At 38.6% G+C, this 17197-nt stretch overlaps 1 protein-coding gene across 2 annotated transcripts in view; it reads right to left on the bottom strand.

Moving 5' to 3' along the window:
* The window catches only part of CA5B (carbonic anhydrase 5B), a 69126-nt gene that overhangs the window by 6900 nt on the left and 45029 nt on the right, over nucleotides 1–17197 (bottom strand). For both annotated transcript variants that reach the window (XM_069100644.1, XM_069100643.1), the window contains exons 4-6: nucleotides 7943–8061; nucleotides 5817–5912; nucleotides 5625–5687 (exon numbers count right to left, since the gene is read on the bottom strand). In XM_069100644.1, the coding sequence (XP_068956745.1) occupies nucleotides 5625–5687; nucleotides 5817–5912; nucleotides 7943–8061 (278 nt within the window). The remainder of the gene's footprint in view (nucleotides 1–5624; nucleotides 5688–5816; nucleotides 5913–7942; nucleotides 8062–17197) is intronic.

Raw genomic sequence — 17197 nt, 5'->3', positions numbered from 1 at the left:
GCTTAGCTTTAAGATCACCCAAAAGGTCTAGATGCAGACATGACAGTTTTGACACAGCCACATGAGAAAAGTCAAAAGGGATAAACAAGGGATAAACCCTCTCGCTATCAGTCTAAAAAAGAGTCATCCAGAAGCTGCTGAACATGCAGTGCACAGGAAGGTGCAGCATCTTGTTAAAATTAAAGTTTCTTATTCATTATTTAAAATCCACAAAATAACTATACAAAAAATTTTGATGATTAAACTTTCAAATTTTGTTTTCTTTAAGTTTGTATAACATATTAATAAAGTTATTAAAACTTAAAACTGCACTAAAACTTTTAGGTCTATTGTTTAATAATATTAATAGGATGGCTAGGTGGCACAGTGAATAGAGCATAGATCCTGGAATCAGGAGGACCTGAGTTCAAATCTGGCCTCAGACACTTAACACTTAACTAGCTGTGTGACCTTGGGCAAGTCACTTAACCCCAATTGCCCTGCCTTACCCCCTCCAAAAAGCAAATGATAATAATAATAATATTAATAGCTAACATTTATATAGTAACTACTATGTGTAAGGCACTGTGTTAAGCACCTTATAATTATTATTTCATTTGATCATCACAATAACCCTGGGAGAAAGGAGTTATTATCCCTATTTTCTTTTTTTTTGCTTTTTGGAGGGCAACTGGAGTTATGACTTGCCCAAGGTCACACAGCTAGTAAGTGTTAAGTGGCTGAGGCCAGATTTGAACTCAGGTCCTCCTGACTCCAGGGCCAGTGTTCTCTCTATTCACTGTGCCACCTAGCCAACCCATTCCTATTTTACAAATAAGGAAAGTGAAACAAATGGGGGTTAAGTGACTTGCCTGAAGTCACACAGCTAGTTTGTTTCTGAAGCCAGACTTAAACTTCAATCTAGTGTTTAAAAGTTAAAAAGAGTTAAAAATTTTTAAAGTACTTTATGATTATATCTGTTCTTATCAGTTTAATATTAATTATGCAGGAGTTTCTAGAAGAGGATGTGTGCTATTTTATGAAGACACATATAGACATAGAACCGGTTTTGAATTTCAGTTCTACTATTCACTTTCCTTTGGGGTTAGATAAGTTACTTAACTTAGGGTCTGTTTTTTTCATCTGTAAAATGAGAGAGTTGAACTAAATCTCTGAGGTCTCTTCTAGTTTGTAATTTTTTACCCTACTTTTTTCTGGTATGAATTATTTATTTTTATATTCATCATTAGGGTTTTATGAAAACACTGCCTTTTTCTTTGACTATTCTAAAAAACAAAATTCTTCAGGAAAATGGTAAAGGTAGTCCAAAAAGGCATTTTGTCCAACCACAGCTTTCAGGAATCCCCCCCCCCCAAAAAAAATCCTGGACAAAGCAAAACATGATTTCAATTATATCTCAAAATGACAAGCAACAAATATTTATGCTTTCCTTTAATGTAAGGTAACAATAATATTGCTTTCAGAACAACTTCGAATGACTAAGTCATATTAACTATTAGAAATACTCAAATTAACTACAAAGGACATATGAAGGAAGATGCTATCTGCATCCAGAGAAAGAACTGATAAATAGAAGTATATATAGAACAATTTTACATATACATATATTTTTGTGTCTAATGCTGGCTATGGGACAGGGGATGAGAAAAAAAGGAAAAAAAGGTTAAAAACACAGACAATTTTTAGCAAGGGTATTTACATAATTTTGGAAATTTATTAAAATACTATAACCTTGATGAGAATTGTGGTGAGCCTTTATGTGTCATTTGCTCAATCTATAGCATCAGGAAAGGATGTGTTTAAAGGCTTGCCTTTGAGCTGCTCATAATAAAGTCTTAACAAAGTGTTATCTGGGGGGATATCACGGAATGTTGACCAGCTTTCAGCCAAGAGACTATGTGTCTCCAAATCCACAAAGGGCAGGATTTAGAGATAAAATGAAAGGCTACCAGCAAAAGAGAAGTCCAGGGGAAAAGAAGCTAGGAGAAAGGAGTTCCCCAGAAGAGAAAGAAAAGTCAAGTCAACAAGCTTTAAGTGCTTGCAGTGTTACTGCAGTGTGCCAGCTAGGTGTGCTAAACTCCGGGAATACAACAAAAAGCCAAGGACATTCTCTGCTCTCAAGGAACTCAAAGTCTCATGGATGAGGTAACACGCACAAATAAGATATAGACCATAGATTGTCAATGATTTCAGACGGACGGTACTAAGATGAAAGACCAAGGAAAGCTTCTTGGTTGAACTTAGCAAGGGCCTGAAGGAAGCCAGGGAAGATAGATGGTGGAAATGAAGAGGGAGAGTGTTCCCAGGCATGGGGGAACTGCCAGTGAAAGTGCCTGAAGTTGGAAGATTGTTTTGTTCCAGGAACAGCAAAGAAGCCAATAACACTGGATTACAAAGTACAAGAATAAAATGCAAGGAGACTGAAAAGGCAGGAAGGGGCCAGGTTATGAAAGGCTTTAAAAGACAAACGAGATTTTATATTTGATCCTGGAACAGAGAACCAATGGAGGTGACTCTATGGGAGGGTGGGGTGGGAACGTGGTCAGATTTGAACTTTAATATCAATTTGACAAACTTTAAGCAAAACTGACTGGCAGCAGCTGAGGAGAGTGGTTGGCAGTCAGGACCTACGATGGGGGCAGCACATTAAGTCCTCAGAAAGAAAAAGACTAGAAGCATAACTGACATTTTTATTTTCCCAGGTTGGATTTGGGGGGTGTAAAATCCATTTGGGGGTTTTCTCTATTTTCTTTACGTTGTTTAAAAAATGAGATTTGTATATACTTTAAGGTTCCAAAGTACTTTATACACAATTATTAGAGATAATGTTATCCACCTTCTTGCAGAGGCAAGTGACTTGACTGCATACAGAACTAGCTCATAATTGTGGCGATGGGATTTCTTGACTCCAAGTGCAGCGTCCGAGCCACTCTCCTATATTGCTTCTCATGTACTCATGGTCTTAATGCTTAGAAAAGGTTTGGGCTGTCAAATACAGATATTTCCCCAGGACTTTAGGGAGGATTTTGAGTCTATAAACAGGTGCTTGGGACACTTCCTGCCATAGGAGATCGGTAGTACAGTAATTAGAATATTGGTCTTGGAGTCTGGAAAGTTTGAATTCATTTCCTGCCTTGGATACTTAGCAGTTTTGTTCTTATTTTTCAAGAAGGAAATAGAAACAGATGGGGTAATTGGTCCACTGGGTTGTTTTGTTATAATCCAGATTTGCAACAACCCAAAACAGAACCACCCATCTGGAGCAAGGAAATTTGAAAACTTTCCTGTTAACACATTTCCTTACCTTTATGAGGCAGGAGGATGTAAAGACCTATACAACTATAAAGCAAGGGGAAATACACATTTTAACCCCTTACTAACCTCTGAAAACCTATCAGCTATGAAAAGATTCTTTCAGTATCCGCCTTGTAAAAATGATGATTCACTGGGTATATTTGACAAGGACACACTTTCCATGTTTAATATAAAACAAGTTTATCCAAATATTTAAATGTCAATGTTAGCAATTTGTTTATCATTCAATATTCATTGATACTGAAGAGTCCTGTCATGATTCATCACACCATGGATTAGATATAACAGATATAATAGATACGTAACATTTATATTCCCCATCTTTCATACTTAAATGGTCACTATGAAGGAAAGGTAACAGAGAGCTGCTTATATGTTAACAGGAGAGGCATGTGTGTATATATACATGTATGTATGTGTACACACGTGCATGTATATGTGCATCTTATATTAATGTTTGCACATTTGTGTGTTTATACATGTGTGTGTATATGTGTACATTGTATATATGTACATGCATACACATATCTATATACAGATACATACAGACACACACACATATATATGTCCCCCCAAAAACATACTAGAAGTCTTGGGGTTTAAAAAATGTAATTAGAACAAAGACAATACAAGTATCTAAGCTGGAGGGAGAAAAGACAGGATGTGTGTGTGTATGCATGCATGTGCATACATGCCTGTGTGTGTATGTTTTTAAAAAAATTAGTTTAGAAGGAAAAAAAGATCTACACATCAGGCAGCCAAGTGAGTAACCTCAACTCAGACTGAGACCAAGAAAAAATACAGACTTTCAAGAAGCCAGTCACAATGATTTTGGACCAAAAATAAGTTGTGCATTGAAACTCAGAGGAGAGAAAGACAGCAAGACTGAGGTAAAACAGACCAATCAAGGAACACAGCTAGACTCTTGTCTGTCCCACGTCTCTGTGCTTGGTTTAATTATAAGAAGTTCACATTCACATTTACATTCACTCTCTCTAATAAATTAGTTATGATTATATTGTGAAAGATAGGCAGCAGATAGTCTGCTCACATGTTAACAGGAGAGTTACATCTATCTTCCTAAATAGACACTAAAAGTTTTTGGGTTGAAAGAATGTAATGAGAACAAAGACAAGACAACTGTCTAAGCTGGAGGGAGAAAAGATGGCAGTAAAGTATGTTACTGTCATGACTATTTATACAAACCTATAAAGGGAGAAAGGCTGTTTTCCTGAGGCCAGAATCACATTAGAGAATCACCAAAATGTCATCAAGTGATGGCAGCAGACAGTGAACTATAAGCCAGTCGACTGCTATGTTGCTATGCTTTCAAAGCAACCATTTTAATATCAGAAAAGCTGAAGACAAATTATAAACCCAATGACTGGGGAAAGGCTGAACAAATTGTGCAATATAAATGTAATAAAATGTGATTGAGCTATAAGGAATGACAAATGTGAAGGATTCAGAGAAATACGGCATGAACTGATAGAGAGTGAAGAAACCAGTCAAGAGCTGTATATCCTCTGATACCCAGGAGCAGCTAGGTGGCACGGTAGAGCGAGTGCCTACAGTGCCAGGCCTGGAGTCAGGAAGACTCACCTCCCTGACTCCAAATCTGACCTATGATACTTACTAGCTGTGTGACCCTGGGCAAGTCACCCAACCCTGTTTGCCTCAGTTTCCTCATCTGTAGAAATAAGCCGGAGAAGGAAATGGCAAGCCACTCCAGCATCTTTGCCAAGAATATCCCAAATGGGGTCAGGAAGAGTCAGGTTTAACCGAAGCAACTGAACAACAAACGACAACATCCAATGACAAAAACTAATGAAAACATTTCTTTCCCTCAAGGAATATGACCACATGATACACTGGGAGGCAGTTTTGCTTGACTTTTTTTAAAAATGGAAACCTACCATTATGTGTCCCAGAGAAGAAAATGACAAATCATTCCAGCATCTTTGCTAAGTAAACCCCATGGACAAGTCCATGGGGTCAAAAGTGTAGGGCATGACTGAATGACTGAGCATCAGCAACAATCACCACCACTGTGTATGAGTTATTGGGAAGTGAATCATGTCCAGATGTATCAAGAAAAATATTACACAAAGAAAAGGCCTATGAAGGTAAGGTTTTAGTTACTCCTTTAAATATTATGAAATTGTATTCTGGATTTCAAAGGCAATCCTAATTATATAACCTGAAAACATTTAATTTTTTTTAAAGAAAAACTGTCTTACTCTAGATACACATTGTGGCCAACACAAAAACACTTAATATTAAAGTAGTCTTAAAAGTTTAAATATTACCTTATGTTTGATTGCTGGCAAAGAATCCACTAATTTCTGTAGTTCTTTATGATGTACTCCTAGCTAAAAAATGAAAAATTGAACAAATTAAAACTACGGTGAAAATAAATCTCTCTCTTAAACAATGATTTTGAAAAATAAACAATTCTATTCAATTGTTGAACAACTCATTTCAGATGAGGAAGACTTTACCTTCAAAAATACTCCGATCACAGCCAATCCATTTTCTTCCATTGCAGCATCTTCAAAGCTTTTATATTTGACTGCATTCCAGTGTACTAAATGTAGCTGAAATACCATTGAAGAGGGGTTTAAGTACATGAAAACTGGATGAAAATAAGCCAGAGAAATGGAATGTAACGATCCTATTTGAATACATTTCTTTTTTCAGATACCCTAACAAAAAGATTATTTAATTGTCCTAATGCACAGGCCTATCAATGTCATCTCCTATTTAAAAACCTATAGTGGCTCGATGACCTCAAGGATAAAATAAAAATTACTCAGCATAGCCTTTTAAAGGTATCTTTCCACTCAATCAACAGATACTTGTTAGACATTTTAAGCAGCGCTATACCAAGGGACTGATATTCTTTTTTTGGAGGGGAGAGAGAAGACAAGGCAACAGGGTTAAGTGACTTGCCCCAGGTCACACTGCTAGCTAGTATGGCAAATATCTGAGGCCAGATTTGAACTCAGGTCCTCCTGATTCCAGGTCTGGTGTTCTATTCACTGTATCACCTAGCTGCCCCTGGGACTGATGTTTTTATTCCAGCTTGTATATCTACATGGCTGTGGGAATGATCTTGGGCACCTTTATCTTCTATGGGTCTCAGATTCCTCATATATAAAATGAGGAGCCTGTAGTAAATGACATGATTCTCTCCTTAAGATTTTCATGACACTACTATGGCAGTATGGAAGTAGGGTGTGTGTGTGTGTGTGTGTGTACACAATACACATATTTACTGCATGCATATGTATACATACATGTGTGTATGCATATATAACATATGCACAAAATGATATTTGAATCCATGGGAGCTGAGGAGATCACAAATAGTATAAAAAGACCCAGGACAGAGGTTTGCACGGGTCTTCATGGTTAACGGGTATGACCTAAATGAAGATGCAGCAAATGAGACTGAGAAGAAGTGGATGGGTACATAGGAGCGGAACCAGAAGATTATCAAGAAGATATATGTATGCATGTGTATATATACATATATAGCTACATATAACTTTATAGAGATGTTATATATATATCGCTATACAAAATCATATATATCGATAGACATACAGTCTTATATAGACATATCTCTATATAAAACGGTCTATAGATGTATATATTTTATATATAACATATGTCCATATCATAAACTATATATCTATGGATTTATAGTTTTTATATCAATATATGACATGCATCTATATATAGTTAAATGTGTATATGCACACAGACATATACATGCACACTTATATGTACATTTGTGTGTGCATACACATTAACATTAATGTGCTGCGCATGCACACACATGTATACATACATACGTATGTGTGTATGCATGCATGTATGTAGTTGTGCAGCTGATCCACTCCCTTTATTACCTTCTTCTCCAAGAAGGGTTATATATCTTAGATGGCAGGAAAAGTTCAGTTCTGGAACTATGTGGCATTAGGCAAGTAATTTCATGCCCAAATATATCAATAAAATATTTTAAAATATAACCACTGCACATAGAAAAGGTCAAATGGCCAAATCTTAGCTATTTTTTTAAACATAAACACTATAAAATCATATTTTGGTCTTCTAAGGTCTTCATTAGAGAACCTGGAGGGGGTAATAATTGCCTAATTATAACTACAGGCAGGTAGGTGGTATAGTAGAGTGCTGGGCATGGAGTCTCAAATCTGGCCTCACTCACTTACTAGCTGTTTGACCCTGGGCAAGTCACTGTTTGCCTCAGTTTCTTCATCAGCACAAATGAAAAGGAAATGGCCAACTACTCTAGCATCTTTGCCAAGAAACCCCAAATAGGATCAAGAACAGTCAGACATTACTGAAAACATCTCAACAACAGCAATAACAACAAATTATAACTGCAAATTGTGACCAACACCAAAACACTTAATATTTTAATAATCTTCAATTTTTACATTTTTAAGATTCTGGTGATTTAATATAGCCCATAGAGAAGTTAAGTCACAGCAACTCCTATTCATCAAGTGACTGGTAATTTTTAACTGCTTAAAATTAAGAACATCAGAACTGTCTTCTAGTTTTGTTTTACAAAGCATCACTGTGATAAAGTACATACCTCTGCTGGATAACATTTACTGTCAATAGTATGTTCTGAACCCCAGTCATTTATTGCTCCCCAGTGAAAATGGAACTGCTTTAACCGATAATTATTTTCCAAAGGTCCTCCCCTAATCACTGAAATAACATATGGAAATAATTCAGAAGTTTTGTTAGTTATTCATTCCAGAAAATGCAGATGAGACACAATTTCAACATAGGTCTATTTATCTGAAAAGCCTTTAAATTCAGCAAATATTATTAAACACCTACTGTGTACAAGACACTGTGCCTGGCTTTGGGGATTCAAAGACAAAAACAGGTCCTGCCTCCAAGGAACTGAAGGGGCAATTCAACATAAATACAGGGAAGTTTAGTACAGGGTGAAGAGTGAAAAGAGACAAAGGAAAGATCAAAAAGCTTGAGGAAGGTCTTTACAGATAACTAGAGGGAAGGAGATGAAGAGAGGAGAGGAATTAAGGAAAGCTTCACAGCAGGAATTATTAGGTACCCAAGGAAGTGAATTCCAAGGAAGAGAGATAGCTAACGCACAGAGGAGAGAATGTTTGGAGAGCTTATCTGATCCATCACAAGCAGGTAGTTTGGCTGGACATGAAGTACATGAAAAGGATTGATATGAGATAAAACTGGAGGGGTGAGCTGAAGTCCGATTATAGAGGGCTTTAAATACCAAGCTAAAAAGTTTTATGTTTTATTCTAGAGGAAATAGGGAACCACCAAGGACTTGAGTAGTGGAATGACAGGTTAGATCTATGCCTTAGGCGGATTATTTTTGCAGCTTTGTGAAGGAAGAGGTGAGAATCAGAAAGACAAAATAGGAGGCTGTGACAATAGTTTGGATGAGAAGTGGTAAGTAACTAAACTCAGAAGGTTTCTAGCAGTGGTGATATGGTAGTAGATAGTAGATAGTAGAATTAACAAAACTTGACAGCTGATCAGATACGGAAGTGGAGGAGAAGAGACAGTGTTAGATGACTGAAGTTACAAACCTGGGTGCCTGGAAGGATGGGGGGACCCTGAAAGATGGAGAAATTTGCAAAAGGGGAAGATTTGGGAGGATGAGCTTGGTTTGGGGTATGCCAAGTTTCAGACCATCCAGGTAGAAATACACAGGAGGAAACTGGGAGATATGTTTGGGAGGTAAGAGAAATGTTATGATTTATACAAGTATGGTTCCCAAACCAAACTAAAACATTCTTTCAAGCTGAAAGGAAAGTGAAGAAAATAGAGTCTGCATTGTGGTTATTAGTCATCCTTCATTTTTTAGAAGACCAATGACATGAACGAGTAATGTTATGACTTGTGCATGAGTCAGATTTAAGTGAGGCAAAGTGACGCAGAATTGTCAGCCTCACTCTCTTTCAGAGTCATCAAAGTCTAGTAGTAAGAAAAGTCAGGACAACTGGCGACAGCCCAGGATGCAGTGGATGACCTTGGTTTCTTCGATGTCTTGCCAAGCTCTAAGTGCTCCACAGTGAAAGCTTGCTTCAGTCACCTTCCTGGTCTTTGGAACAAGTTGTTCTCACCCACCCATTCTGCAGTGCTTGGAGTAGGCATTCCCCTAACTCACCAATGCGTCTGAAGCCTGTTGACTATCCTTAACCTGATTTTAGTTGGAAAAGGAAGGAGTACTTTACTAGGTGAATAAAATCTTAGTATCATGGAAAATTTTGAACTCACAGTCCCCCCCAAACAGACTGAAAAAAGACAGGAAAGCAAGAGATGAAGGGATATTTAGACCCAGGGGAGAGAAGGGAATGGAAAGGTCAAATAAAGGTAGATGATCTGCTAGATGGGCTGTCAGTTGGGCCTGGGGTCAGGGAGGGTAAAGTAGGACATCTACTGAACTGCAACTTTTGATTAGTGTCAAGTCAGTCAACAAGCATTTATTAAGGGCCTACTATGTGCCAAGCACTGTGTTAACTGCTGGAGATACAAAGAAGGCAAAAACTTCTCTAAAAGAGCTCCCAGCCTAACTGAGGAGACAACAAACAAGATATATATGGGATAAACTGGAGGTAGTCTTGGAGGGAAGGCACTAGCATTAGGGAGGTAAAGGAAAGGCTTCTTGAAAAAGTGGAATTTTACTGGAGATCTGAAGGAAGTCAGGGAAGCCAGGAAGCAGAAACGAAGAGAGAGTTTTCAGGCAGAGTTGTGTGGAGAGCAAACAAGGAGGCCAATGTCGCTAGATCACGGTACATAGTAGGGAGTCAGGTGTATTGGAAAGGGGGATGGTTTGTAAGGGGTTTTGTATTTGGTCTTGGAGGTAACAGGAGGGTCATATGGTCACACTGGCTCTTTAGACAGATCAGTCTGACAGCTGAGTGCAGGATGGACTGGAGTAGGGAAGAGACTGGAAGCAGGGAGACCAACCAGAAAATTATTGCAGCCATATTAGCTCAGGAGTGAGGCAGTGAAGGCCTGCACCAGGATAATGGCTATATCAAAAGAGAGAAAGGGGTGTTGATTAAATATATTACAGAGGTAGAAATGATAGGATTTGGCCACAGACTCAATCTCAGAAGGGAGAGAGCGGTGTTGAGGATGACACTTGTGCAAAAGGAGAACCGGGAAGTAGCACTAGTGAGCAACAAATATTATTCCATGACCATGTCTTATTTGGGGTGGGGGAAGGGTGGAGGTGAAAGTTCTAGAGGAAGTGGCGAGGGAAGCTGCGTCATCAGGAGGCAGTCAGATTCCAGTGAGTGCAAGAAAATTAGAGGGAGAAAGAGGTTTAAGATGAAGCTAGCCTGTTAGATAAGGAGCAAGTATTCTGGCGGGCACAATGGAGGAGGTGTGCAACTTTACAGAAGGGGGTGGGAAAGAGAGAAGTTGGGTTGAAGGCACTGAGAATAAGGGAACAGTCAGTGTAAGAGAGAACCAGATTTGAACAATAGCAGCAAGGGATTCAGACTTTACTGGGATATGACTCGGGTGGGAGTACACTAATCACTGAGGAATGAATCCAGGTGGTTTTTTGTTGTCTGTAGGGGTTCTGCCTCAAGGTGGGGACATAAGGTGCCCGCTCTTGGGTAAGGCGGTTGCTGCAGAGTTGTAGGAGCCTGGAGAGAATCCCTAGAATATGATGGAATGGATGCTCAGGGAGGCAGGGAAGGCAAATGCTGCGGATTGGTAAAAGCTTCCCCCAGACATAGGGAATTGCTTCCTTAGAGAGTCTTTTTGTCTTAGAAATTTACCCAGCATTTAACATAGTGAAGATACTTTTTAAAACATTCATATTGTATTGAAATCCTGAATGATGATGACTATAAAGATGTAAGTGATGTTGTCTACAGGTAATGTTTTCTTCATCAAATGCTTTATTAACTTCTAGTTTGCATCATTCATTTCTGCAAGATTTTGAGTTACAAATTTTCTCCCCGTTTTTCCCCTTCCCACCACCCCAAAAGAGCAGTCCAACTGGATATCCCCTCCTCCAATCTGCTCTCTCCCATACATTCCCCCATTCCCCCTCTGACTTTCTAGTAGGGCAGGTGGATCTCTATGCCCCAGTGACTGTATATCTTATTTCCCAGTTACATGTAAAATAATTTTAATAATAGTGTGTGTGTGTGTGTGTGTGTGTGTGTGTGTGTATATATATATATATATATATTAAACATTTGATTCTAAAACTTTGAATTCCAGATTCATTCCCTTCTTCCCTTGTCACCCACCCTTACTGGGAAGATAAGCAGTTCAATATAGGTTGTACATGTGTAGCTATGCAAAACATTTCCAAAGTGGATACATTGTGAAAGACTAACTATACTTCCCTCCCTTCTATCCCACCTCCCAGTTGTTCTATTCTCTACTTTGATCCTGTCCCTTTTCAAAAGTGGGTGCTTCCAATTTCCCTCCCCCCCAATCTGCCCTCTCTTCCATCAGCCCCCCTCTCATCCCCTTCCCCCTTACTCTCTTGTAGTATGACATACCCTATTTAGTGTGTATGTCATTCCCTCCCTAAGCCAAATTCAATGAGCATAAGGTTGACCCATTCCCTTTTACCTTCCTATTCTTCCCCTCCATTGTAAATATTTTCCCTTGCCTCTTCTATATGAAATAGTTTACCCCATTCCATCTCTTCCCATCTCCTCTCACTATATTCCTCTCTCACCTCTTAATATCACCTTTTAACTATCATCCCTTCTTATTAAATTGGTCCTGTGCCCTCTATCTATGTATATCTGTACACATAAATACATACATTCACATATGTATTCATACGCCCATATACCCTCCTATATAGACATATATATGTATATATACATATACACACATTTCTATTCCCTTCAATTATTCTCATACTGAGATAAGTTTCATCAGTTACAATTATTGTTTTTCCATGTAGGGATGTAAATAGTTCAACTTTGATAAGTTCCTTATGATTTCTTTTCCCTGTTTGCCTTCTCATGCTTCTCTTGCTTCTTGTATCTGAATGTCAAATTTTCTATTCAACTCTGGTTTTTTTATCAGGAATGCTTGAAAGTTGGGGTGGCTAAGTGGTGCAGTGAGTAAAGCACCAGCCCCAGAGTCAGGAGGACCTGAGTTTTGTTCCAGCCTCAGACACTTAGCACCCACACAAAAAAAACTAGCTGTGTAAACTTAGGCAAGTTACTTAACCTCAATTGCCCCCCAAAAGGCAAAAATAAAGAAAAGAATGCTTGAAAGTCCTCTATTCCACTGAATGACCATATTTTTCCCTGAAACATAATGCTCAGTTTTGCTGGGTAGGTGATTCTTGGTTTTAATCCCAGCTCCTCTGACCTCTGGAATATCATATTCCAAGCCCTTTAATCCCTCAGTGTAGAAGCTGCCTGTGTTATCCTGATTGTGTTTCCACAATATTCAAACTGTTTCTTCCTGGCTGCTTGTAATATTTTCTCCTTGATCTGGCAACTCCGGAACCTGGCTATAATATTCCTACGAGTTTTCTTTTGGGGATCTTTTTCAGGAGGTGATCAGTGGATTCTTTCAACCTCTATTTTGCCCTCTGATTCTAAAACATCAGGGCAATTTTCTTTGAGAACTTCCTGGGGGATGATTTCTAGGTTCTTACTTTGATCATGGCTTTCAGGTAGTCCAATAACTTTAAAATTATATCTTCTCGATCTATTTTCCAGGTCAGTGGTTTTCCCAATGAGATATTTCACATTGCCTTCTATTTTTTCATTTGTTTGGATCTGTTTAATAGTATCTTGATTTCTCATAAAGTCAGTAGCTTCCATTTGCTCCAATCTAATTCTGAAGGAATGATTCTCTTCAGCGAGCTTTTGAGATTCTTCTTCCATCTGGCAAATTTGGCTTTTTAAGGCATTCTTCTCCTCATTGCCTTTTTGAGCCTCTTTTGCCATTTGAGTTAGTCTATTTTTTAAGGTGTTATTTTCTTCAGTCAAGTTGTTGACTCTCATTTCATAATTTTCTTGCATGGTTCTCATTTCTCTTCCCAATTTTTCCTCCACTTCTCTTATTTGATTTTAAAAATCCTTCTTAAGGTCCTCTATGACCTGTAACTAGCTCGTATTTTCCTTTGAAGCTTTTGGTACAGGAGTTCTGACTTCACTGTCTTGCTCCTGTTCCATGCTTCCATCCTTTTTGTCCCCAAAATAGGAGTGTAAAGTTGGGTTGCTCTGTTTACTTTGTCCCTCATTTGCTCATGTTGCCCCTCAGTCACTTGACTTTTGGGCTTTTTGCCACAGTAGGACTCTGCTACCAGACAGGGGAGCTTCGTCCCAAATGCTGGAGTTTTCTCAGCTGCCGGAGGTATTAGTTGGGTGCCCTCTCTGAAGCCTGCAAACTCTCTGGCAAGCTGGTAGCACACCCCAGGACCTCCACCCTAGACTGCAATCCAGATCCAAGCAGTTTAAAGCAAAAGTGATTACCCCTCAGACTGGTGCTTGGTCCCCCTACAATCTGCAGACCAGGAGTTGAAGCTGTCACATTGTGGAGGCTGCATAGCCATGGCTTCTCAGCAGCTTCTCACCCAAGGGGCAGAGGCCGACCATACTCCCAACAACTAGATCCCAAAGTCCACACTGCATTGACCTCTCACTGTGTCCTTAGCATCTACGTGTTGATAATTCTGGAAACCGCCACAGCTGCTGGTGATCTGAAGTCCCTCCAGCCAGGCAGGTGGTCAGGCCCATCCTGGGCCTAAAACCTCGGGCTCACTCGGGGCCAGGGTTGGCTCCCAGAGTGCTGAGCTGGCCGCTTGCTGCCAGCCTGTGGGGCTGTCCTCAGTGGGAGGTTAGCTTCTCTGTGTCATTTTGTGGACTCTGTAGCTCCAATATTTCTTCAGAGTCACCTTTTACATAAATTGGAGCTCTATAGGTAATATTAAGGCAGTTAACCTATGGCTGTACTGGGGAAAAATAACAATGCAGAGGGTAATAAAAAAAATCATTATCATTTGATTTTGAAACATGCTCTTGTACTCTGAATATGTCTAAAGGTTTAGAAATTCACACTATTTTGCAGTGTCATTTCCCTGTATTGTGTGAAGACTCAACTTGGTAAAAGCCAGAAAGCTGTTTAACTTCCTCATTCAGCCTACTGCCCCAGCCTTATGCTCTCCATAATACAGTGACAATAAATAACATCATGTCTTCTACAAATACAAATTTTCATTAACTTATTGTGTCATTTTCTTTGGTATGAAAAGATCTAATTTGGTTTAAAAGACTTTTTTTTTAGCTGAACCTGAAACAGAAGAGAATTTAAACCTCCTTTCATCAGCTTCCTGCTAGACTTAAGATTATATACATCAGGGGCGGCCAGGTGGCTCAGCAAGTAAGAGCACTGGCTCCAGTGTTGAGAAGACCTGGAGATCAAATCCCGGGCTCAGACACTTAGCACCCACCCAGAAACACTGGCCGCGTAACCTTGAGCAAGTTACTTAACCCCAATTGCTTTAAAAAAAAAAAGTTTATACATCAATACTCAGAGTAATGCCAAACAGTAATGGTAATATCACAAATTTGAGAGCAACCCCATCTGGACTGTAATATATTATATATTATCCATAGATAACTGTACTTTCTTCCCTGTTCTCTCTCTTACATACACATTCACACACACACCAATATTAAAAATTGTTCATAGGATTATAATTGTTGCAGTTGTTTACTTGTTTTTCAATGATGTCTGACTCTGGGACCCCATTTGGAGTTTTCTTGGCAAAGATACTAGAGTGGTTTTCCATTTCTTTCTCCAGATCATTTTACAAATGAGGAAACTGAGGCAAACAGGGTTAAATGACTTGCCCAGAGTGTCTGAGGCTAGATTTGAACTCAGGAATGAGCCTTCCTGAGTCCAAGTCCAGTGCTTTATCCAATGCACCACTTTATCCAACGCACCAATCCAGTGCCCCTAGGATTATAAGATCTATACCTAAAAAAGGAACAAAGAAGTCATTTAGTCTTAAACGCCTCCCCCCCCCCATTTTACAGTTAAGAAATTGAGACCAAGGGAAGTTAAGTGACTTGCCGAAAGTCACACAAGAAGTAAGCAGCAGAAATCATATCTGAACTCAAGTCCTCTGACTACATACAGCCAGTGCTCTTTCCATTGTTAATAAAGGGTCACATGCAGCTAAGTCAAATCAGTATTTTAATGCAACTGTGATTTTAGTGATTTTAGATCTTCCTCTCCTCTCCTGATATAGATCATAACCTGTCCATACCTTCTCATCCTCTGTGGTAAATGCCTTTCTACAAACCTTCTTCCAGATGGAGGCCCTTCTGATTTATTTTTAATAACTCCCTTGAGTTTTCTATTAATTAACTTTTATTCCCACTAGATAACTGACCCACCTCCTTTTCCAGTCATTATTTCCATTTATACAACTTCTTACGTAACTCCATTCCCAAGAGGATGAATGCTTACTAAAGACATATGATGATTTAACAGAGGGCAGTGGCAGAAAATTATTACATACCTTCCCCCAAACTCCTTTTTCTTATATATTTCCTTCCACTTGTTTGGGGAAAATTCAGTGGCAATACTTCCTATTCTTCTATATTGTTATTTCTAGATATTTGTGTTTATGAACTCCTTTCATAAAAAAAATGAAACAAAAAAACCTTTTTCTGGATTATATTTTTTATGAGAATTTTATTTTTCAGTTGCTGAATTTTGTTCATGTACCTTTTTCTCTGAGCATTTTCCTTTCTTTTACAAAAGCATGGAGAAAAGGATGGAAAAACAAAACAGGAAACACAGGATAGACACTGAAATATGGAAGAGAGAGAAAATTAGTTCTTTAAAGATTGAAAGTTATGTAAGGAAACAATTATTAAAGCTAAAAGAATGAGTTTCGTTTAAACTAGATAAATAGCATCAAAACAGACAGGCTTTTCAGCATGATTCTGTCAGATTCTTTGCATTAGCATTTTAATACAGAAGATAACTCAAGTGCAAGAGACAATAATAAACCTATAATAGCAATAGCTAGCATTTACATATCACTTTAAGCTTTGCAAATCACAGATATTATTTCACTTCATCCTCACAACAACATAGAAGACAGGTACTATTTTGTCACCATTTTAAAGATAAGGAAACTGAGGCAGATATCAGATAAGTGTCTTTCCCAGGATCACACAGCTAGTAAGTATTTGAGGGTGGATTTGAACTCAGGTCTTCCTGATTCAACAGTGCTCTAACCACTGTATCACCCAAATGCCTCTTAAACCAGAACTATTTTATCACAAGACCTCTATGCTGCCCCCAAAAAATCCAATAACTTCACTAAGAATCTACAAACTGCTTTAAATTACACCCCCCAAAAAATGCAAACTATATAATTTAAATCTTTTAGCCCAAAAGTTATATCCATTGCATTAAACCAGATCCATCATCATACAACTGAGTTTGAAAGTACACAAAACCTTTGTGTTTTGTACACTTGTAGTAGGGTACAGGAAGTTCATCAGGGTACCATTGATAAATTGATTTCCCTCAGCCTCACTGATGTAATAACAGAAAGTAAATGACTGGCATTAGAAACAAGGAGTTTTTAAGGTTTTAAAGTATTTTTGAAAAATGCTTACATTTTGTTACTCCTTTACAAAGTGTGAAAACTTTAGAGAGTAGCCAACCATTGGCTAGATAAAGATTGACCCCACCTCTGGTTGTCTAGTAAAAATCAAGACACTATCTAAGGAGACAGCCAAGATAGCAGTCAGACTGTGACCCCTGGAAATAGAAAGGAAATCTAGAGGGAAGAATTCTTCACCCTATTCAGGAGGAGGGG

The sequence above is a fragment of the Petaurus breviceps genome, unplaced genomic scaffold (genome assembly GCF_028583685.1).
Source record: "Petaurus breviceps papuanus isolate PSGF00001 unplaced genomic scaffold, PetGlider_PUasm1.0 419, whole genome shotgun sequence".
NCBI classification, from domain to species: Eukaryota; Metazoa; Chordata; class Mammalia; order Diprotodontia; family Petauridae; genus Petaurus; species Petaurus breviceps.
Note: the sequence above shows the minus strand (reverse complement) of the source record. Positions and strands in the feature narration are given on the sequence as shown.